Source organism: Camelus ferus, chromosome 3 (assembly GCF_009834535.1).
Source record: "Camelus ferus isolate YT-003-E chromosome 3, BCGSAC_Cfer_1.0, whole genome shotgun sequence".
Taxonomy (NCBI): domain Eukaryota; kingdom Metazoa; phylum Chordata; class Mammalia; order Artiodactyla; family Camelidae; genus Camelus; species Camelus ferus.
In genome coordinates, this window is record NC_045698.1 from 106789048 (window position 1) to 106812029 (window position 22982).

The 22982-nt window shown below is 43.1% G+C and overlaps 1 protein-coding gene across 5 annotated transcripts in view; it reads left to right on the plus strand.

The window, feature by feature from the left end:
- SLC36A1 (solute carrier family 36 member 1) overlaps positions 1-22982 on the plus strand; it is a 43627-nt gene that overhangs the window by 10662 nt on the left and 9983 nt on the right. For 3 of the 5 annotated variants that reach the window (XM_014567259.2, XM_032477145.1, XM_032477146.1), the window contains exons 3-10: positions 5024-5114; positions 6135-6223; positions 6682-6777; positions 8785-8869; positions 9269-9487; positions 13794-13892; positions 16516-16682; positions 20043-20212. In XM_014567259.2, the coding sequence (XP_014422745.1) occupies positions 5024-5114; positions 6135-6223; positions 6682-6777; positions 8785-8869; positions 9269-9487; positions 13794-13892; positions 16516-16682; positions 20043-20212 (1016 nt within the window). Of the gene's footprint in view, positions 1-5023; positions 5115-6084; positions 6224-6681; positions 6778-8784; positions 8870-9268; positions 9488-13793; positions 13893-16515; positions 16683-20042; positions 20213-22982 lie in introns of those variants that run through there. The other 2 variants (XM_032477147.1, XM_014567269.2) reach the window with 2 other exon arrangements.

Below are 22982 nucleotides of genomic sequence, written 5' to 3' on the forward strand. Positions count from 1 at the left end.
CATTTTGTTTATTACTCAAGTGTAGCTATCGCCCTCTCGGTGTTCCCTTGTGGGTTGGGTGTGACTTACTGAGAGATCCATTATGTCCTTGACTCACACTGTCCCCCAAGACTGCCCAAGGAGACCATGGAAGCTTCTTTTGGAGCTCATTATTAAGTGAGGCTCCTTCTGGCTGCAGTCTTTCCTGGGGCAGGACCTTCTATCTTAAGAAGTGAAATAGAACTAGAGGAGATGGTCTGCCACACTACAAGCTCCTCTCCCCCCCGAGCTGATTTCTGCTCATAAGGATTCATTCTCCATAGCTTCTTCCTCACGTGGCATGCTTTTATAGAATCGCCCATTGCTTGCAGTGTTAGCTGATGACAGAGATAGCTTGGAGCACAACTGGCAGCAGTGAGGACTATTCCGTCTTTTTCTTAACCTTGTCTACCCAATTGGCTTCCCCCAGGGGGAAGGAATGTCAATGCAGCCAGTGACAGGCAATAGCTTCCCTTCAGAAGTCTCACTCGCTGTTGTGAAGTACTTCTTCCAAGCCTCTCTCTCTAGTTTCCTTTCCAGTTTTCGCTCTTGTTCTCAAGGATCAAGTTGTCTGTACAATGCTTGTCACATGGAGTCTAGGTTTTCATTTTTTACAGGGACCCCTCTGAAGTTCAACACTAGCCAGCTAGGAACTTCAGGATGGTAGCTCATAGGTTTTGTATGTATTGAAGATAAGGCATGGCTGTTAGCTATTCTGTAGTCAACCCCAAGTTATCTCCCCTTGTCTGCTTGAAGTTGCCAATTGGAAGATACTTCCTTTGGGTTTGCTTTGGGATATTTTCCATGGTATACTTTTTCTGAAGGCCCATTCTGCCCTGACGTTGTGGTACAAAGTTAGTGACCAGAAAAGCCCATCTGTAAGTGTTGGCAGATATCGCAGTCCCATCACAAATGGTACAGAAAAAAGTACTCCGTTTGGACTTGGAGGAGTACTTTCCTGGGGCCTGGACCCATACAAGCATTATGTGTAGTGATTAAGTATAAGCTGATTTGGGGTGTCCTAATTAGCAAAATAGGTGAGAAGTGTTAGGGGCAAATTTTTGATCTGGATTCCTGTCTATTGGGACTTGCCCCACCATGTTATCTAGTTTGTCAAGGAACAAAGTGTATGGAAAAAGTACATGGAACAAAGTACAAGAAGCAACGTATATACATGCACATACCAGACTCTTCTAGGGCTTAAGGGCTCAGTAAAAATCCCTAATCAGGGATAGGGACAGGATAGGAACCTCAGACACTTCCGTGATGACGTGTTTGGTGAGGTTATTTCCTAACACTTCATGTTATCAAGCTGTTGACTTCTTTGATGACAGTCTCGTTTTTTCACTCTTTTGGGCAAAGTTTTCTTGTTGCCCTGTTAAGCTGCATTATACTGCCTGTGGTTGAGCTTTGATACTTCTTCCCCAGGCTGGCAGGCTGAGAAACCAGTTGACTGATACTGGTCTTCTGTAGGTTATCTGGAGCAGCCATTTGCAAAATATGGTCTTCAGATTCTCTGGGAGATCCAAGACCATTTCAAGAAGTCCAAAAGTTAAAACTGTTTTCCTAGCAATACTAAGAGGTGATTCATTTGTCTTTTCACTGTGTTGACGTTTGCACTGATAGTTCAGAAACAATGGTGGATAAAATTGCTGGCACCTGAGCGTAAATCAAGGCTGTAGCACCAAATTATGCTAGTCATCATTGTATGTTTCATTGCCAAACATATGCAGAGAATAAGCTGGTTTCACTTAAGCATGTCCTTGAGAAGCAGTCACACGACTAATTTTGTTAAATCTTGACTCTTCACTACAGGTCTTTTATTATTCTATGTGACACAATGAGAAGTACACGTGAAATAGTTCTACTGAACAACTAACACACCATAGGTTATTCAGACCTGAGTACTTGCCAGACATTTTCTTGAAAATGAAAGTAATGATACTGTCAATCAAGAAAAACAATCAGCAGTATTTGCTGCCCACAATAAAATGTGAGCTTTCAAGCAAAGTTAGGGAGGGAAAAAAACCTTGTATCCAGTATTGTGACCTTGACAGCTTCCCTCTACTTAGACTTTTCTGTTGAGATTAGAGATGATATTAGTGAATGTGATTTTTTTGATATTGTATAATGAAATGTACATTTCAGCATTTGGAAGATCACGTAACTCAGGGAACCATTATCTTCCAGATGACTGAAGTGTGATGTTAGAAAATTGTTTGTGGGTAAAAGAGCTACTCAGAGAGCAAGATCACCAGTGGGTTTTTGTGCAAATAGAGTATGAAATGTTCAGATTCCACATTACAGCTAACTTCTGAGAAACTACTGTGTCGAGTTTTGGTGTAGTATCAAAGATCAATGGTAACAATTGTCTGAAGAGGCTATTGAGATACATTCTAACTGCATGTCTGTATGAGGACAGACTTACTTTGGATAATTGCACCCAAACAACCTATCACAACAGATTGAATGCAGAAATAGATCGTCCAGCTGTCAAACAAGACATTAAAGAGGTTCACAAAAAAGTAAAATACTGCTCCTCTTCTCACACATTTTTTGGAAAAAGGAGTTACTTTTTGTTAAAAACTGATTATTTATACTAACATATAGTAGGTTCACTGTTATTTGAAACTGATAAATACTTTTAAATTTTTTGGTTTAACTTATAATATAATATGTATGAGCAGATATAATCCACATAAGCAAAAACTATTTGGGATCCTCAATAATTTATAAGTGTATAAAGGAGTCCTAAGACCAAAAAGGTGTAAGAACTACTGACTTAGAGCATCAGTAGATGACAGAGATCTGCAAGGCTTACGTCTTCCTCCCACCCCCTGTAGTTAAGACTCTACAAGTCCGTGGAGTTGATTTTGTGATACTCATATGGTTTTGGGTAATCCCAGCTTATGGCCATTGATTAAAAAGAATAATTTTGATCAGTTGCCTAGAATCCTGCTGTTTCAGAACGGAAGTGTTTGTTCTGGTCCAGTCCCTTTATTCTATGATGAGACAACAGACCCAGAGAAGGGAAGGGAATAGAGTTAATGGCAGAGCCAGGGCTAGAGGGACCTGATCTCCCACGAAACCCAGCTCAGAGGCATTTGGGGAGGCCTCTGGGTTTAGTACAATGCTTACCTTTGTCCTTAAGTGGATTAAACATTTGCCAAGATGGAAATTTGATTGGTCCATCACCCAGTAAGCTCCTGGTCACTGGCCACTGATAGTGAAGGAGTTGCCCCTGGACCCTTGTGGTCCTTGGGCTATTCCCTTAGTTTAGTCCAGGAGAGCACTTACCTCTTCTCATTCAGACTTGAAGCAGTTTTCTTGACCGTGCCTGAAAAGCTTGGAAACAGTAGAAGGTCAAGAGCTTTTCTTCCTGAAGGTGGAGGGAGAAAGGTCACCAAAAGTAAAATTCCTTTCCAGAGAGTGTAGATGGATCTTATTTATTATGGTCTTTATGAGTTAACACAGTATTTGCTTTCAGTTTCTGCTGAATTGCAGATTTGAATAAATATATGGAGGCATCACCCAGGAGGTCTTTAGGTTATTTGTGCACGAGAATTTCTAGACATTTCCAGGGGCCAAATCCTGAGTAGGTCTGTGATTTAGGGCAACGTGATACCATGTTTGATCTTTTTCATATCCTGCTAGAGGTAACAAAGGATAGAAAATGCTGAATATGAGGCCCCTGGTATCAGAGCTGTGAGGAATTCCCATTCTCTGTGGGATGCCCACCCTCACCCTGCCCTTGTGCCCATGAAGCTAACGTGCTCCCATGTATTGGTGCCCATGCCTCTCTGGGCGCGTGTTCCCCAGGCCCTTCCTTCTTCCGCGTCAGCACACTCACAGCTCTGCTGGTCCTGCTGGGCTCAGCCCAGACATGTCTCCTGTCGGTGAACCCTCATCTGCCTCCCCCTTCCTGTGCACTGTCCCTGGGCTCTCCCTAGGACAGAGATCTTTCTGCCTTGGGTGGTTGTTAGTGTGTCTGCCTTATTTTCCTGGAGACGTTATTAGTTTCTAGAGACCGGGGTCCATATCTGATTCATGCTTATTTCTATCACTGTATTAACACGATGTTTAATGTAAGAGAGTTGGTATTTGTTGAGTGAAAAAGTAATGAGAGCACGTGAAAGGCTTTACAATTGCAGCTTGAGGTGGACATTCTGTACAATAGGTGAGGGAAAAATCTGTCCTTGAGGCAAAAGGATAAACTAGCTGACTCTCTGAAAAGGGCTTCTCCAGCCCTAGGACTCTATGGCATTTGACTTTTTTTTTTTTTAATACAGAGTACATATCTTGTAGTAATCTATAATGAAAAAGAATATGAAAACAAATATATGTATATATATGTATGACTGAAACATTGTGCTGTACACCAGAAATTGACACATTGTGAACTAACTAAAATTAAATGAAAATAAAATAAGGTAAATACGGAGTACTTTAGGGACTGGCCTGTTGTGGGACCATACAACTCTGTTCACTTTGCATAAAACTTTCTGTTAAGAGTTTGGGGCTTCTATTTTGTCTTCCTCTGTTCTTTTCTCACAACAGTGTCTGCCCTTCACAGTTCTGCTTGGCACCCTCTGTTGCACTTCTGGATCTGAGTCTTTACGGTGGACAGCTCTGGGGTGAGAACCAGGCCCAGAGATACTGGGAAAGGGCAGATGCCTAGTTAAACCCCCACTGTCCCTCTGGTCTGATCTCCAGGAGAGGTGGACCCTCGGAGATACCTCAGGGAACAGAGCATATAGCCCAGTTGCTAGGAGAGTGGGCTGGGGGCCGGACAGCCTAGGTTTGAATCCAGGCTCACACTCTGGTGTGTGACCTTGAGCAAGTTGCTTCTTTGCGCATAAGATGAAGATAATATCTGTCTCATAAGGTTATCTTGAAAATTAAATGAGATAATTCATGAGGGCACTTCTCACAATGCTGAGTGCTCAGTAAACATTAGCTCTCATTATTGTTAACCTGCCCTTGTCTACTTTTCTTCCCACTTCAGATGGTTCCAGACCCTGATCCACCTGTTAAAAGGCAACATTGGCACAGGACTCTTGGGGCTGCCTCTGGCAGTGAAAAATGCAGGCATCTTGGTAAGGGTGTGCATCGGTACCGGGAAGTATTGTGACAAGTTTTAGGAGATGGTGGGGCCTTTTTAAAAAACTTGACTTCATGTAAAATGTTTTAAAATGGAAAACTTTTCTTTTTCAAATTCAGTTGAGAAAAAGTAAAGTTCAGATGTTCATTCATCTTAAGACATTTATTGAGGATATTTTGTATGCCAAACACTGTTCTAAGGCTGTAAGAATATTATCGGTGAATAAAACAGGCAGAGATTCCTGTTGGAGCTTACTTTGTGGCAAGGAGGATGCATATAAAGTGCTTCTGGAGAGTGGGGGAGGGTATAGCTCAGTGGTAGAGCGCATGCTTAGTATGCATGTGGTCCTAGGTTCAGTCCCCAGTACCTCCAGTAACAAGATAATAATAAGTAAGTAAGTAAGTAAATAAATAAATAAATAGCTCACATTTTGGATAAAAAAGTTTCTTGCAGTTTCTAGCAATAAAATTAACTAATGAATTAGTAACAGAATTCTGTCCGTTTTCTACACAGTCCTTCCATGCCCTTAGATGGCCAACTCTGAGAATCTTTTTTTTTTTTTTTTTTTTTTTTAATGATTCACCCTCCTGTAGACCACCTGTCAAAACCCATTCTGGTTTCTTTAAGAGTTGGAGATAGCTCAGAGATGGGTATTGTCCTTAGCTAAGGGCTGTCTGTGGCATTGCTCTCAAGAGAACTTTTCCCTCTCCCACCACCCCTTAGCCTGTCTGTTCTTCCCAGACAGTCACAGGAGCCTTCTATTCTGATTGGCAACAGTCTTGGAACAGCCTTATCTTGTGTCCTTCTTCTCCTGGAGATTAATTCTCTAGAAGGCACACTCAGATTCAGATGGTACCCATCCTACAAAGCTAATCTCTGTGGGCACACTTTTCTCTCAAATGCTGTCCTGAAAGTTCTGTCATTGCAGGGTGCCTGAGTAGCATTTTGATCATTTGCAAATCCAGTTCTAATTCTACCTGCATGTCTCCTTTTCTTGCCTGCAAACCTGTCCCAGATGGGTCCCCTCAGCCTGCTGGTGATGGGCCTTGTGGCTGTGCACTGCATGGGTATCCTGGTGAAGTGTGCCCACCACTTCTGCCACAGGTGAGAGCCCTTCTTGAGTGACAGATTGCCCTTTGGGTTCCCGTTACCACCACTGAAAGTGAGCACATAAGCGATCAGTCTAGGCTGTCTGTGCCAGCTGAAGGCGGCTGCTGGTTACCATAGCACTGCTTTTCCCTGGTGATTTCTGTGTCCTTTTTTAGCTTGTTGTCATCTGTCATTCTTAGGTCCAGTGGACAGAGATCACATTCTCATTTTATGTGTTTTGTAATATTTACCCCATTGAAATGATTTCCCAGGTGGTTGTTAATTGTTTAAGGAAAGTAACTGTCCTGTTGACTTAACACTTCTGCTCCTTGAAAGCATTCGATATAGGACTTAGTGGTACGTCAGGGTGGCAGGTGGGGAACTGGCCCCAGTCGCTGTGAGCTGTGTTTGTTCTGTCATTGTCATTGTCTGACCCCTGCCCTCTGCCCTTCCTTTCCCTCCCATTCCCTCAGACTGAACAAGCCCTTTGTGGACTACGGGGATACGGTGATGTACGGCCTGGAAGCCAGCCCCAGCTCCTGGCTCCGGAACCACGCGCACTGGGGAAGGTACATGGTTTCCAGTGTCTTTGTGGCTGTGGCCTCCCTTCAGATAGGGAGGTGAGGTGTGGGAGATGGTGTCGGTAGAGGGAAAGGCGTTGTTTGGGACTGTGGACTTGAGTTCTAACTCAGCTCTGCCAGTAGTAATCTGTTTGACCTTGGGCTGTGTGACACACCCCCCCCCCGCCTGGGCCTCAGTTTCCTCACTGGTAAAACATGGGGCCTGGCCTGGAAGATCTCAAAGAGCTGTGCCAGCTTTGAAAGCCTGTGACCAGTGATTATTTTATCTCCTCATTTGTTCAACAGATATATTTAAGCACTCTCTGTTAAGTGGCAGAAAACAATTCTTGGTATAGAAAGAAGGGGTTTCCACTAGGTAAATTATATGTTCTGTCTCTCCAGGGTCTTGTAGTCTCCGAAGGAGAGAGATGTGCGAGAAGCTTGAGAACAAGAGATCAGGAATAGGATATCCCAGTAGAGAGAGGATGTCGTGAGTCAGAAATACATTCCAGGGGCGCTGAGGTGGAGGAGCCATAAAGAGGCTCTTGACACTGGCTGGCAAATGAGAAGGGCACAGGATAATGCTTTCAGGGCAGGGCAGGGCACCGGGCAAGAGAGGGAAGGCTTCATGGAGGACGTGAGGTGAGCTAGAACAGATGCGTTTGGTAGGGAAAGAGACATTTCAGGAGGCGGAGTAGGAGGTGTTTGAAAATTTCTCCTTATGGCGTTGCCTGGAGAGAAATAGTCTACTGTTTGTTTCCTGTTTGAGGAAATGGTGTATTTAAATGTAGAGAACTGATAACATCAAGGCTGAATCCTTTTTTTTTTTTTTTTTTAATTGAACCACATTAAAGTTACGTTCTCCAGAAAAATTCATTTTTGTGGTCCTAGGGAGACTTTTACCTTCACACACAGCTTCCTCCTGTGATGCAGGTTTATGTAATTTTTTCAGCAAATCATTTTATGTGACTGGGAGCAGCCAGATTGCCAAGTGACCACCGTTGGTTGGTTGGTGGTTAATTCCTTCTTCTCTTCTCTCCTTCCTCTCTCCTTCCTCTCTTCCTCCTCCCTCCTTCCTTAATCCCTCTCTATTTTCCTCCCTTCCTGTAATAAAACTAATATGTGCTCCTGGTAAAAAAAAAATTTTTTTTGGAATGAGCTAGAAGGACATAAAGTGAAGAGAAAAAGTATATGCTGGTCACAGTTGCATGGGTGTTATTTTGGATTTTTCTATGTATGTGCAAACATATACACATTCGTACCATTTTTACTCTAATGACCATACTGCGTACTGATTGGAAACTTGTTTTTTTCTCCCTTAAAAGTCTTAGACATTTTTTTATCAGCACACGTAGTTTTAACAAGTTCTTTTTATCTGCTGCATACTGCTCCATCTCAGAATGGTCTATAACTTAATCATTTTCCTTTTGATGACCCCTTAGGTTGTCGCCAGTTGTTGTTGTTGTAACAGTGCTTCAACCAGCAGCCTGTTTTGGTACATCTATTTCTGTGTCCTTATGTGAGAATCGGGTGGTTCTTGGATCCGGGTTATAGGAAGAGACTATGAAGGGGTCCACTTCTTGGGCTTTTATGCTGAGTGCTCCCTGCAGCTTTAGAACAAACAATGTGAGATGGGACAAGTGGGCCATGGGGAGGGGGAAGCCAAGGGGCTGAGCAGTGGTCCTGATGTGTGTGCACTGTTCTAGCCAGTTCAGTCTCAGGACTGGCTGACCCCGTGTCACATTCCAGACACGAAGCCAGGAAAGGGACCTCAGGAACCATGCAGATAGTGCCTCCCTCACCTTCCTCCAAGGCTCTAGACAGTGGCACGTGGCACACTTTCTCCTCTTACCAGGGCACTCTTATCCTTGTCACCTGATGGGAAGAATCTGTGATGACTTGGGAGGAAGCACTGTTCTAACACCCATCTCTCTGGGAGTCTTGCCTTTTTTTTTTTTTTTTGATTCTTGCTTTTTATTGTTACCATCTTTGTCTTCCTTCCTTCCCCACCTGCAGACACATTGTGGACTTCTTCCTGATCGTCACGCAGCTGGGATTCTGCTGTGTCTATTTTGTCTTTCTGGCTGACAACTTTAAACAGGTAGGGCCCTGGTGAAAATGAAGAGAAGATGGCAAGAGATGAGTGAACTTTCTGTTTAGGATCCCTTCCAGGCCAGGTTTTGGTCAAAATAAGAGATCTTAACACTTTTCATAGAACAGTGCTGTTTGTTTGATTTTATCTAAGACCCAGGGCATGGAGAAACCTCTAGATGTCTTGCAGTCCCCCTGTCTTTAGGTAAGATATGATCAAACGCAGCTCAGACAATTGGGTTGCTAATGATAGTTATGAAGATCTCCAAAGATGGTTCACCAACCACTAATTTCTATCCGGCCTAGGTTCACGCACTAGCCTTTAGTCAAGAACCCCTTCTGGGGGGAGGTCCACTGGCCTTTGTTATTTGAGAGGCTTCCTCTGTTTCTTTTCTTCCCCTCATTCTAGGTGATAGAAGCAGCCAATGTGACCACCAACAACTGCCACAGCAATGAGACGGTGATTCTGACACCCACCATGGACTCGCGACTCTACATGCTCACCTTCCTGCCCTTCCTGGTGCTGCTGGTATTCATCAGGAACCTCCGAGTGCTGTCCATCTTCTCCCTGTTGGCCAACATCTCCATGCTGGTCAGCCTGGTCATGATCTACCAGTTCATTGTTCAGGTACGAGCCCAGGCTCCCCCTCTGCCTGTTAGATAATCAGAGAAGCAAGTAAGTGGAACATAAATAGGGGTGTGTTACTTATGAGTGGTATTCTCAGATTAGGGGTTCTCAACTTGGGCACTGTAACATTTGGGCCAAATAACTCTTTGTTGTGGGGGCTGTCCTGTGCATCATGGGACATTTCACAGCATCTTGATCTCTATTCACTAGACTCCAGTAGCAACCACTCCCTAAGTTGTGACAACCAAACGTCTCTGGAGGACAACATCACCCCCATTGAGATAACTGGTTTAGCCTTTTTCCCAGTTAGTTAATACGTGAGCATTGTATAAGATTGAGTAATAGAGAAAAAATTTTAAGATGATTCTTAAATTATAAAATTTGTATTCTTACAGTAAATGAGTCATCTTTATATATTATAATAAGAAATATTATTTTATTATTATTTTTCACTCCAGTTTTATATTTATTTGTCAAAATTATAAATTCAGTTATTACTCCCCCCTGCATAGCCCATGTGGGCAGGTCTGTGGGGCAGAGCAGGAGAGGACATCTATATATAAATGGGTGGAAGATCAGGCTAAGAAAAATATGCCCTTAAACACCGTCATTATTTGTGGACGTTTTGCCAAGACTTGAGAAAAGGAAGAGTGAAAGCAGGTGAATATAAGAATAACTTTTAAAAAAAGTTTTTTAAAATTAATTCCCCAAATAACTCATCAATACATACTCATTAAAATACAAACCTGTTGAACATCACATCCCCACGCTGACTCTCCTCCTCTCCGGGACCCACTGTGTGTGTTTCTAGGTTCTGTGAAAGCATTTACACACTGTATTCCAACGTAGAGAAATAAATAAGACAAACACTTATTGTCTCATGTTTTTCTAACATAATTTAAAAAAAGTATTATATGTAGTGTTCATCTGCTTTGCTTTTATTTTTTCCCTCCGCAATGCCTCAAAGAGCTTTCCATGTTGATATACCTGGTTTTATCTCATTTTTTAAAGTTACTAAGTGGTAACTCAGAGAATAGACATCCCATAGTTTCATAGTTTATTTAACCAGTCCCCAGTCAGTGGCCTGTCTAGTCATTTATAATCTTTAGTATTATTTCAGTATTATGACAGTGAATACTCTTACACCTTTCTTTTTGTGGACACGTATAAATACTTCTCCAAGATTTACATCTAGAGGTGCTAAAGGTGCAATTGCTCAAGAGTATGCACTTTGGAATTTTTTATATCGTTAAGTTGGTTTTTCTGAAAGCTATTTACCAATTTCAGATTGACTCCTTTCCACAGTGCATAAGCGACCCATGCTAGCCAGCACTGGATCTATGAATCTTTTTAATTTGGGTCAGTCTGACAGGTAAACATTACTTCATTTTCACAGTCTGCTTAACAGTGACCTGGTTACCCTGTGTAACCTAGTGTGCTACTGGTGTAGTTTCTAGGAAAACAGTGGGTTATAAAACACAAGGACTTCCTGTACTGAGAAAATGACATAATGGACTTAGATTAGCATTGTAGTCAGTGAGCATTTACTGTTTTTCCCTTTTCCTGGTAAGTCAAGTCGGTGGCAGATACTTTGTCTTCTCCTGTGGAACTATTTTCTAAAACATAAATTAGACAGCTGTCCATGTCCTGTTTTGTATGGAACTGAAAAGAGGGACTACGAACACATGAATGACTATTTCCAGAAGAGTTTCTTTCTCTGGCCAATTCAGTTAAAACAAGGAAAGGTAAATATGTGTAATTAGAGACCTCAGACGGTGCCCAGGACACACTGCAGTGAACATGAAGGACAAGGGAGTGAGATGACCTCACGGAGACACCACATTAAATTTAAACCACCGCAGGCAATGGGACTGCAGTGGTTACTGTGATCAGAGGGCTGGGATGGGAGTGCGGGTTCCATAGCATCTCAGTCCCAGTGAGTATCTGTCTAAAGCGTTGTCTACAACTAGTACAGCCTGTGCTTTGGGCCGAGGCAGCCCTGCTTATTTCCTGAGAGTGACTCTGAGCCCGCCTCTGGGCTCAGCCTGGAGGTGTCTTGTGATCCAGTAGTGCCGTCTGCCCAGGGAACAGGATGGGAGAATGGTGGTTTGGCAGTGTGTCCAGCAGCTTCATTTTGACCTGGTGCAGAGATAAAGATTCCCTCTGGGTTGTTTTGGTTGCTGCTGTTACTGTCCCATCTTGGTATTTTGCCCTCTTCACTTTGACAATTCCTCTGCTGTCCATAGTTGCTGAATTTTCGCCTGATCATGCACATGTCTGTGGCCAGTGCTGTTGCTCCTCTGCCCCATGCCATCCTGGGAAGCCGAATGATGTCTTCCCCCCAGCAGGTCTCTTTGTCATGTGCGGGATAAACGGCGCAGTGCCGAGCAGAGTACCTTGCCCACAGGGGCTCCCAGGAAATGCTTTATCACTGTATATCTTCAGTTCTGAGATGCATTTTTTCACAGTTATAACATTTCCAAAATTGGAGTACATCTGGCAGTCCTTATGTACATTTAACAGCAGTGTTTCAAAAAGCTGTTATTATTATAAAATAGTGTTGTCAGCATGAGGAGATAACATGTTGAAAGTGAGCTGATTTTAATTTGTATGTTTCTTTGCAAATTAAACATTTTCTGTTTAGTTGGTTGGGGTATAAATCAACAGCAGTCATTAAGTATGTAGAATTATGAACTCATTTTGTTGGTCTCAGTCACATTGGTATCCCCACACATGTATTTTAAAATTCCTTCTCTGGTACCATAGCTTGATCTGTTGTACGAACCTGGACAGTAGTCAGCCACTAACCAACAGATTGCTCCAGTTTCCAGGAACTTAAGTTACACAGTGACTCAGGAATAATTACAGGGCAATCTCACCCTCTTGTTTCATCGAAGAACAAAAATATTTATTAGCTGTCTTCATTCAAGGAACTGAAGTGCTTCTTATAAAGAGATCTAACTGATTTCTTAGCAGGGGCTCAGAAAAGAAGTATTTTAAAAAGTAGTTATATTTCAGGGAAACTATAGTATAATTGCTTTAAAATCTTTCAAAGAGAAACCTATTACAGAGATTAATATTAGATCTCTTTTTGTTCTCTGATATTATTCTGTCACACTGTTAGAACATGTCCTGTATTTCTCTGGATACCTCTGTAGCTAAGTTAATTTTAAAATATTGTAAAAGGTGGGGAGGGTATGTTTTTGCTCAGTGGTAGAGTGCATGCCTAGTATGCAAGAGGTCTTGGGTTCAATCCCCAGTACCTCCATTAAATAAATAAATAAACTTAATTATGTCCCCCCCCCCAATTTTTTTAAAAAAAAATATTGTAAAAGGAAGTTTTAAAGTCGTTTTAAATTTTAAGCTAAGCAATGTATGCACATGGCATAAAAAGTCAGATTCTAAAAGGAAGGCAGCTTCTGCCTGCTCTGAGTCCCATTCCTTCAGTGCCGTCCATGACTGAGGGTTCCTGCTCATTGGTCTGCCGGGTAGGTTCATCCTTACATTGTACTTGCAGTTAACAATTGTCTTTTACTTTATTTATATAAATAGGTTTTTATTTACCTACTTTTTAAAATGCTGTTTTTGCTATTTTTCCCCAAATATTCCAGTAACTCCTGTTGTTTGCCTATTGATAATATTTCCCAAGTGCTCAAATTGATTCACAGAATTTTTTCGAAGAAGAAAGAACAATAGAGAAAAAAAGAGAAAGAGCTCATCTAAAAATCTACCACCTTCTCTTCCAGCTTTATTTGTGTGCAGTGTTTATGTTAAATCATGGTGAATATGTAAATTTTAAAAACATTTTTCTCGCCATTATTTTGTAAGCAGTTGTTCATGTACTACTTAGTTATCTCTTGTTTTACTTTTTAATAGTGTATAGTATTCTGTGGTATAGTTGATGTGCAGTAAACCAACTGTTCAGTTGTCTGGGAACATTTAGGTTGCTATTACTTACTGTTAAAAAGCTTTCCTCAACTTTTTTCGTATTTTGATCATTTTTTTCTACTCGAATTATATTTCTGGGGATGGGATTACCTAGTGAAAGAATATGATTCCTTTTTTTTCTGGCTCCAACATTTGAGTTTTTAATGGTACGTTGGGCTGGTCTTTCCCCAAAGCAAGTAGAGTTTTCTCAGCTTGAAGAACAAAATAGAAAAGCTATAAATGACCCCAAATCATCTGTCAGGTGTTAGATTTTCTCCCTTCAGAGAAACTTGGCTTTAGGAAAAGTTTGACCTGAGGTTGGGGTCGAAATCATGAATCTGCGTATAGCCTTTGCTCTGTTTTATTTTCTCTCTTTCAGGAGATCCCAGACCCTACCCACCTCCCCTTGGTGGCATCCTGGAAGACCTACCCTCTGTTCTTTGGCACAGCCATTTTTGCGTTTGAAGGCATTGGGATGGTAAGAGTTGCACTGTGATTCTCTGGTGTTCTCGGTGTCCTTGAGGCCGCTTTAAGGAATGCTGAAGAAATGCTATTAGAAATTATCTTCTGAGACCTTACTGGACAGTTAATGAACAACATTTCAGGGGATTCCATTCAAGTTTCCTAGCTCCATCCTTTGAAAGTTGTATGTTATTTGAGAACGTTTCCCTTCAAGCCCCCTCTTATGTACACTCGTGTCCTGTGTGTGCAGTCAGCATTAATGCGTGGCAATTGGAAATGCAAGGTCTAGAGTCAGACTGACTTGAGGTGAGGCCCAGCTCTGCCAAAGAGGTGCTGTGTGACCTTGTGCAAGGACTTAACTTCTCAGAGCCTTCATTGTTTGCTTCTGAAAAGTGAGTTCAGTGTTGAGCAGTTGTTAGGGATTAAATGAGATGTGCGTGTAAAGTGCTTTGCATGGCCCCTGACACATGATGAGCATTAATAATTTTTATTTTTATTAATAATACTGTTGATGTTATTGCACAGTCAATACATGTATGAATAATTTCTCTGCCCTGGAACATTGGTGTGCAGTATTTTCCTTGTGCAAATGAGTAGCCTTCACTCATAGCTCAGCTTCCCCACCACTGTTACTGTGATTCCACCAAATTCTTCTCCTAAAGAGAGAAATCTGGTAACTCGATGTACCTAGTTTGATTTTTATTTGTGTTTTTCATCACAAAGGTCTAGAATTCTTCTCTGAAGTAAATGATGAGCTCTATTGGCCAAGGTCTTAGGAAATGGGAAGATACTTCTCCTTTCCTGGAATATCTTTTTGTCCCCATTTGATTTCCCTGTCACCTTGTACACTTTTAAGAGAACCTAGAAGCTGGACATTTTTTGTCAGAATTTGAGGAACTGCCCCAGTGGTGTCAATGGGACATGTTAAGGCTCTGGCACTACAGGGGAGGCTTTTTGAGTGATTGTGTGGATGTGATTGTCCTGAGGTTTTAAAACTTTTCCTGTGCTGTTTCTTAGGCCTTCTCATTGCCCAGGAAGAATGTCTCACCTCGATTCACAAACATATATGTTTTCCCTGCTGCTGGGGCGGAGGCCTGAAGGGCCCAGTGTTACAGCAGGAGAAAGAGGGCCCGAGCCCTCGGGACTGGAAAGAGGCTGAATAAGTTTAGGAAGATTCCCGGGACCCTGGGTTCTTCAGAAGCATTGTACTGGATTGGATCAGTTTTCCCTAACAGCACAGGGTGGAGATTGTTCTTTGCTTCATTTCATTAGGTGAGGACTTGGACACAGAGTCACTCTGTAATTGTCATTATCTGTTACTTCAAGATTTGTCCATGTTTTCTCTTTTTACAATGTAGACACTGCTGTCTTGACTCTTGGTTTGGATCTGAGGGCTGTTGCATCGAGTCCGGGAAAAGTGCTGGGCTCACTGTGGGTTCACTTTCTGTCTCTGTGTTTGCACCCCTGGCCTGGGCTGGCCAGCCTGGAGGAGATGGGTGTCCTACCTTCTGGCTCCTGAGACTCTGCATAGAAGGAAACTGGAGGAAAGCTTAGAAACTGTTTCTCAGTGGATGTGGATCCACTTAAGCTTGAGCCCCTTGAGCTGGTGGGGGGATGCTGTGGGCCACTTGGAGATACAGAGCCATGATGCCCCCTAGAGCCCCAGGCCTGCAGCAGGTGGTGTCTGCCGTCTTTCAGGTGTGTCTGGCTCCGACCGTCAGGCCCACTCTGCTTCATGGCCACAGGCCCTCAAGGAAAACATGCATGATGACAAGGTCAAAGACGGTCGGTGGTACAGTTAGGCATGGGCCTGAGTAGCTTTTCCTCATCAGCCCAGCCAGATGCAGTTGATAGCAGATCACGAAGATTGTCATAGTCACACCTGCTATTTTCCCATTCCCTATATCACCCAGTCTTCATAAGGTGCCTTTCCTTGGCTTCAGGTAATGTTAAAGTCCTCTGCTGAGAGGATGGAGGCCCCAGGGGTCAGTGGTTTGAATTAGGAGTCTGGAAACAGGGTTTTGTTACACATCTCGAAGATCCTCAGTCTCCAAGATCTTCTATTAAGTCATGCCACCCCCAGCACCTCAGTTTCTCTAACTTGGAGGTTTAACTTGTCATTGCTAGTGCCCACCCCTTGTGAAATAAGGAAACAGTTTCTGGGAACTGGAGTGGCAGTTTTCCATGACCTACATTTTGCATTCTTGGGACAGGTTAGCAGAGCTGTAGTCTCAGGTGAGGTACAGCTGGCTGCGCCGACACCAGCCTCTCTTCCCCATTGGGCCAGGTGGGCACGATCTGCATTCAAGGGATGAAGAGCACTCTCAGCCCACAGGGATCTCCTAGCAGGAGGCAAAGAGCCGGCCTGCGCCAGGACCCAGGTTCCAGGCCTACCCACCCTTGCTTCCTAGGACTTCCTGGCTTAGACAGTGGGCTCCAGTTCTCCTCCAGCTCAACTTGGCAAGCGTAACTTCTGATGAAACAGCTTGCATTTGTTTGTCTTGTAAAGGACATGCGTCCTTTGGGGGAATTCCAGGGATAGCGTAGTTACTTTTCTTCTGAGAATATTATGTGTTGTTTTGTTTTGGCCATTAACACTGCTTCATTCTGTGCTTTCTCCTCTCTCACTACTCTCCTAGGTTCTGCCCCTTGAAAACAAAATGAAGGATCCCCGGAAATTTTCACTCATCCTCTATGTGGGAATGGCTATTGTCACGGCCCTGTACATCAGCCTGGGGAGTCTGGGGTACCTGCAATTTGGAGCAAATATCCAAGGCAGCATAACTCTCAACCTGCCCAACTGTTGGTATGTGGGGGAGGATGGAAGCCTGGGAGCACTGGATTTTTTAAAAAAAATTAGTGAGGGTCAGCATGTGTATTTTTCCTCCTCCTTATCTCTTAAATTAGTCAACTTCACTTTAGCCCAGTCTGGCCACCATCCCCCAGCCCAGCACCGTTCCTCCTTGGCTGCCCAAAAAGCTTTTTGGCTGGTCTCCCTGCCCGAGTCTGACTCTCTCTCAAAATCTGTTCTCCATTACCCATGTGAGCCATCTAACACTCAGTCCAGTCATATGCTTCCTCCTTGAGAAGGCTCAAAGGCTTCCCTTTGCTCTTATGATAAAGACAAAACTCTTCTATGCAGTCAGGGCCGCTCAGGCTTTAGCCCCACCCCCACCTAATTCCTGCTCAGCTGGAAGGCTTAGCCTCTGTTTGAGAAACTTCTCTGATGTCTCACTGAGCAGCTGCAACTTCAAGTCTAGGCTATTGCTTCTCTCTGCTCCCATGGGATCCCGTTAGGATCCTGTTCTAATTCTTATTCCATTCTGTTGTAGTTGAATGTTTACCTGTACTGTGATCTCTCCACACTGTAAGCTCTGAGGGCAGCAGACATCTAGTTCTCCATGATCAAAACCCAGTAAAAGATTTTTGAATGACAGGAGACTAAGCAGTGAGACTGAGCATTTATAAATGAGGAGAGGTTTTTCAGGAAGTCACGGGCACAGGATAGAGGTGATCTTGCCATGTCCCTGCTCTGTGGCCTTGTACAAATCACAGCTCCTCACTGTCCTCAATTCCCCCTTCCGGGGAACCAGGAACAGTCATTTCTTCTTGCCAGGAGTGTCATGAAGATCACAGGACACGCGTGAGCTTTGTAATATGTGCTGCTACGATGGAGAAGTAGGATGCTGCTCTGAGCTTGATGCTTTGTTGGGATGAGTCGTTCCAGTGGAGACTATGCTCTGTGGGTTGGTTGATCAGCTGACTGATATGCCATTTCTCCCTGGAGATCTGAGCCCACAGAGGCCAAGCGAGTAGTCCACTGACCTTGAATCATTCCAAATAGATGGGCAGAGAGGAGGACAAACCATCCTGGTTCCCAGCTTCCGCTGTGTCTGTTCCATGGCTGTCATCCACTCCATGTGCAGGTGGAGCTTCTCACCGTGGGCCAGGGTGGGTCAGGAGCCCTTTTGCATCTCACTTTCCCTAAGTCTTGGTTGCTGTATTGTAGGGAGACACCTCGACATACTTAAATGCTTCCTAAAATGGTGGTTGTCAGAGGAGGTGTCCTAGCAGTTCTGTTTGGAAGATTAGAATTTCATTGCAGAGAGCGTCTGTGAGCAGATGCTGAGAAGCTTGTCAAGTGCCCTGGGGATCACCGTAACCTTTCAGGCTGGCCTGCTTGACTTGCCTGTGTGTGTTTTACAGCTCTGATCTGTGAGGCATTGTGCAAGGACAGATTGAGAAAATTGAGAAAAATGGTTTTTCAGTAGTATCAGTACTTAGCACAGGACACCCTAATCCGCCGGGCTCTGGGGACTAACTAGGTTTGTTGTTTAGCCAGCCAGACAGTAGCCTGAAGTGGGCCATTGTTTTCAGAAAGTCTTTCTCTTTCCCTCTGATGGCTGCTTTTATTTTATTTTTATTTTTTAATATATATTTTTTATTGAAACACAGTCAGTTTACAATGTTGTGTCAATTTCTGGTGTACAGCGTAATGCTTCAGTCATACATGAACGTACATATATTTGTTTTCATATTCTTTTGATGTCTGCTTTTAAATTTCCAAATGTCCCTGACCTTTCAAGAGAGAAGAATCAGGTGGTAGCTCAGCATAACTGGAGATAAATAGATGAGGAGAAGCAGAAGCAGGCCACATAATCTGAAGCCACAGCTGAGCATCTGTCATCTTTCCTCTGATATTCCAAACCCAGCTGCCCTAATCTTTCTGCCTCCACTCAGGTGAGGCTTATTTGGCCGTCCCAGCAGGTGACTATCCTGATTCCAGACTTCCCAGCACTCCAGAAGGCTTTAGTGCTGCACTGGATTTAATTATAGAGCCACCTGCTGGTTTTTTTGCAAAGAGTTTTTATTGTCTATCCTTGGAGCAAATAAGACCTTTTGTCAATCTCAGCCTCTCCCAGGGTGTCTTCCTGCTTTATAGCATTAGAACATCTTTTGGGTATTAAGTTCAACCACAGAGGAATTCAGTACACATCATGCACAATATAATGACTGCTTTTAAATAGATTCCCAACAAGGGAAGGAGGCTACTGTTTCTCGCTCCATTATGTACAAGAGTCTTGTTTGAAGTAGGGCTTTGCTTAGGAGCAAGGTGACTTTCTCTTTAATGATGATGTCAGATCATTAAACTAGTGCTTATCAATCAGACTTACTTTCTACTCTGCACAGTCCTAGGCCTGGGATAAGACAGAGCTATCCTATGATGACTGACAGTCTCCCTGAGAAGCTGCCCATGAAGCAGTGGTAGGATGGTGGCTATGGTGGAGTGGGAAAATGGATTGTGGTCCTGCCTTTTGGTCATGTGTGGTCGCCATCTGATTCTAGGGAGCAATGTGTTGGATGGAAAGGATTATAAATAGGCTTGTTGCATTTAATTTGTGTTTTTAATTGTTTTTATTTTTGAGAGGATGTATACCTGTGGAAAAGTTTGTAAATGTTCAAAAAAGGCATACTAGAAATGTGAAGTTTCCACTTGCCTCTCCAGGTTCCCAGTTCTACAGTTTTCCACTTCAGAGGCAACCATATTACCATTTTTTTGTGTTTCCTACTGGAGAGATTTGATGTATGTAAGAATGTCACATGCATGTGTGTGTATGAGGGGGAGTGTTTTTCCCTCTTTTTTCTTTCTTGGACAGTTGGTAGTGCACTGTTGACACTATTCTGCTTCATGGTTTTTTCTTTTCATAGCATTTTATGGAGCTAGTTCTGTATTAGTACCTGGAATTCTGTCTCTTCCTTTTTAACAGCTGTATGGGAGTGCTGTAATTTATTTAGCTGGTTCCCCACTGATTAAAATTTAAACTCTTTTCAGTCTTTAAGACTTAAATGATGCTGCAGTGACCTTAAAAATTTTTTTTCTTTAAATGGTGGTACTGGGGATTGAACCTGGGACCTCCAGCATGCTTACTACCACTGAGCTATTCCCCTACCCCTGTAGCAACATATTTTTAACAGAAGTTGATACGCGCACGTGCAGGTGTATCTACAGGATAAATCCCTAGACCCGAAGTTGCTCAGTCGAAAGGACACGTGCATTTGTAACTTGGATGCATATAGCCAAATTGCCACCGGACCATTTTGCACTCTCACTGCTGGTGTATGAGCACATGGAGTGGCTCTGATTGTGTCTCGGCTCTCTCTGCAGGCTGTACCAGTCGGTTAAGCTGCTCTACTCCATTGGCATCTTCTTCACCTACGCCCTCCAATTCTACGTCCCAGCCGAGATCATCGTCCCCTTCTTCGTGGCCCGTGTGCCCGAGCACTGTGAGCTGCTGATAGACCTGTCCGTGCGCACCATGCTGGTCTGCCTGACGTGTGAGTAGAAGACCAGGTCATTGCCTGGTCTGTTTTTTCTGAGAGGGCACCTAGTCCTTGGGGCTTTCACGAGCGAGAGCTTGTGTTGTAGTGAAACGGCCAGTGTTTTGTGAACAGGAAACTTGGTGCGCCGTCTCAGTTTCACAGTTGAGGCACATCCACAGAGGGAGTGAACTGATTATGGGTGTTCTCTAAAGGACGCTGGAATGAGAGCAGTGGTTTATTTATAGATGTGGCCTAAAATGTGATGGCGATGGTCGTAATTCATAGTAAACATGTGCAGTGACTGTTACATATGAAATACGGCTTAAGTCTCAAAGAAAGCTGTTTAACCCATATGCATAATGAGGACTATAGGTTACTTTGGTAGTGGGTTTATATTTATTTGTTTTTTTCAAATAATTTTGTTTCCAGGGTGATAGTCTGTTCCTTGGATTTCATTTTGAGACTGTTTGATACTATTCTAGACATTTTGGGGTTTTGGTCTTACTAAATGTTTCTTAGAAAATGTTTATTGATTAGCCCAGGTGTTTGATTTATCACTTTGTGTTTTATTCCTCTTCCCTGACCATACACCCAGGAGTATGAGTTTAGCGATATCACCCTATTTGCTGTTGGTTAAAACTAGTATAAATTTAAAAATAAAAATAAATTTTTCTTTTGGGGGGAGGGGCATCTTCTGTGAGTTGATAGAATAGAGAACCTCTGAATAAATTGGTCTATAATATCTAATTTAAATTTCTAGGTAATTTTAAAATTTCTTTCCAAATTGAAATGCTTGAATTAGAGATGTCTTTTTTTTTTTTTTTTTTTACTATATTGGGCTTTTATTTTATTTTATTTTATTCTTTTGGGAAAAGAAACATCTTTGCTTATCATATTAAGACTTCATTGGGATTTTCCTTAAATTATCCAGTCCAAGCTTCTGGAAAAGTTCCCAGTTTTTGGAATAAATATAGGTCTGTATGACTTTTTGATTGAACCAAAATGGAGTGTTTTAGGGATAAATGATGTGAAAGTTATCTAGCATATGTTCATTGTCTGGAAAGTCAGAAATGACTGTATTGGTTGCCTGTTAGCAAGAGCAGCGCTGGCAAGAGGCTGTCATCCTTTCCTTCCACCACAGCAAACGTGGGGCGCAGACTAGCGCCCATCCCAGAATGGACCTCCTTGGGCCACCTGCAGTTGTCTACCTCATATTACTTCTAGGACAGTAGGTGGAAGTTCAGCATCCTGGATCTGTGTAGAAAGAACTGACTGGAGATGAGGAACAAAGGGCCTTCCCTTGATCTTCTGATTTAATCTTGGGCAGCTCTCCTGCTGAAGATGTCTTACAGAGAGGACCTGGGTAGAAGCGGGGCAAAGGGTGGACACCTTGGATTCTCCAGCCCCAGGGAGCTGATGGAAACCAAGAATCTGATTTCTTATAGCCTGTATTTGGCCACCCTTCCAGCTCCCTTCTAGACCAGCTTATAAAACAACCCACTCTGCAACTGATCCAGTGACCTAGGCTGCCTGCAGGCCACTGCTGCCCTAGAGCGACTGAAAAGAAAGGAATGTGAGCTACCTTACTTTTCTAGTAAATTAACTTAATGTGTGATAAGATAGGATGCTTGGACTCTCAATTTTACTCCTGAATCCTGCTGGCAACTCTGGATACTTTGATCAAATGCATATGTTTCCTCTGTGAATGGGTTAAGTCTGAGTATTGAGGAGACAGTTTCCATGTGACAAGTCTTCATAAGGTCAAACCTCAGGGCCCCAATTCTTGAATCCAGGGGGTGTTGGAAGAAAGGACAGGGATAGTTCAAATAATGGGCTTTGTTTCAAAGTGGTTCCTCTAGAGAAATTAGGTCTTCTGGGTAAAATGTGCTGTGCCTGCCAGAAGAACTGGAGCGGCGAGCTGGCCCTGACTCCTCTCACTGCCCCGATTTCTTCTCAAGCCTGGCTCAGCCTTCAGGAGCATATGTTTCACTTCCTGCCAGGATCCTCTCCACTGAGCCCTGCAGGAGCCAGCAGTCTCTGATTCATAGACATCATTGCTATCCTTAGATGCCTCTTGGTTTTCGCTCCGCTATTCCTAGCACTGTCTGTGGGTCTCACCTCCCTCCTACAGTATGACGCTCAAAGGGCACAAGCTGCTTTTGATCTTCAAGTGCTTTGGGTTGTTTTTCCCCTTCTTCTGTGATCTGTTGTGACTTAGCATTGCAGTGTCATCCTATTAAAGGGTGCAGCCTCTTCATCTCTGAGTACTCAGCTTCTCTTGCTTTCCCTGGAGACTTTGAAGTGACTGTGGGATTCAGGAGATACATTTCACTATAGCACCAACTTAATTGCATTTATGTGAGTTCATTTTGTTTTTGTTTCTCTGTACCTTCAGATCCTTTTGCAGAAGGTTAATTGGCATATGCTTTTAGATCTTTGATATAGCTGATTGTTTTCAGTTATTCCCATAAACTTTAATGGCAGCTTGTTTTACTGATATTTGGGATTTTTTTTGTCTTTTCCCCAACTTTTCTTCCTCTTCCTCACCCTCCATGTCCAAGGGAAGCAGGAGAATTTGGTCCAGCCTCATTTTTTTTTCCACTTGGAATTCAACTTTCTTACCACTCTTCCCCATCCCCTAAAGATGGTTGTGTCTACTTTTTGATGCTCAATTTCACGCTACTGGAGAGGAGAGGACGGGAAAATACGCACATCAGAGATTGGTGCTTATTTTGTTCTGGTTTTATATGGGACAGTATTTACTTCCAGCCCATATGTGTGGACA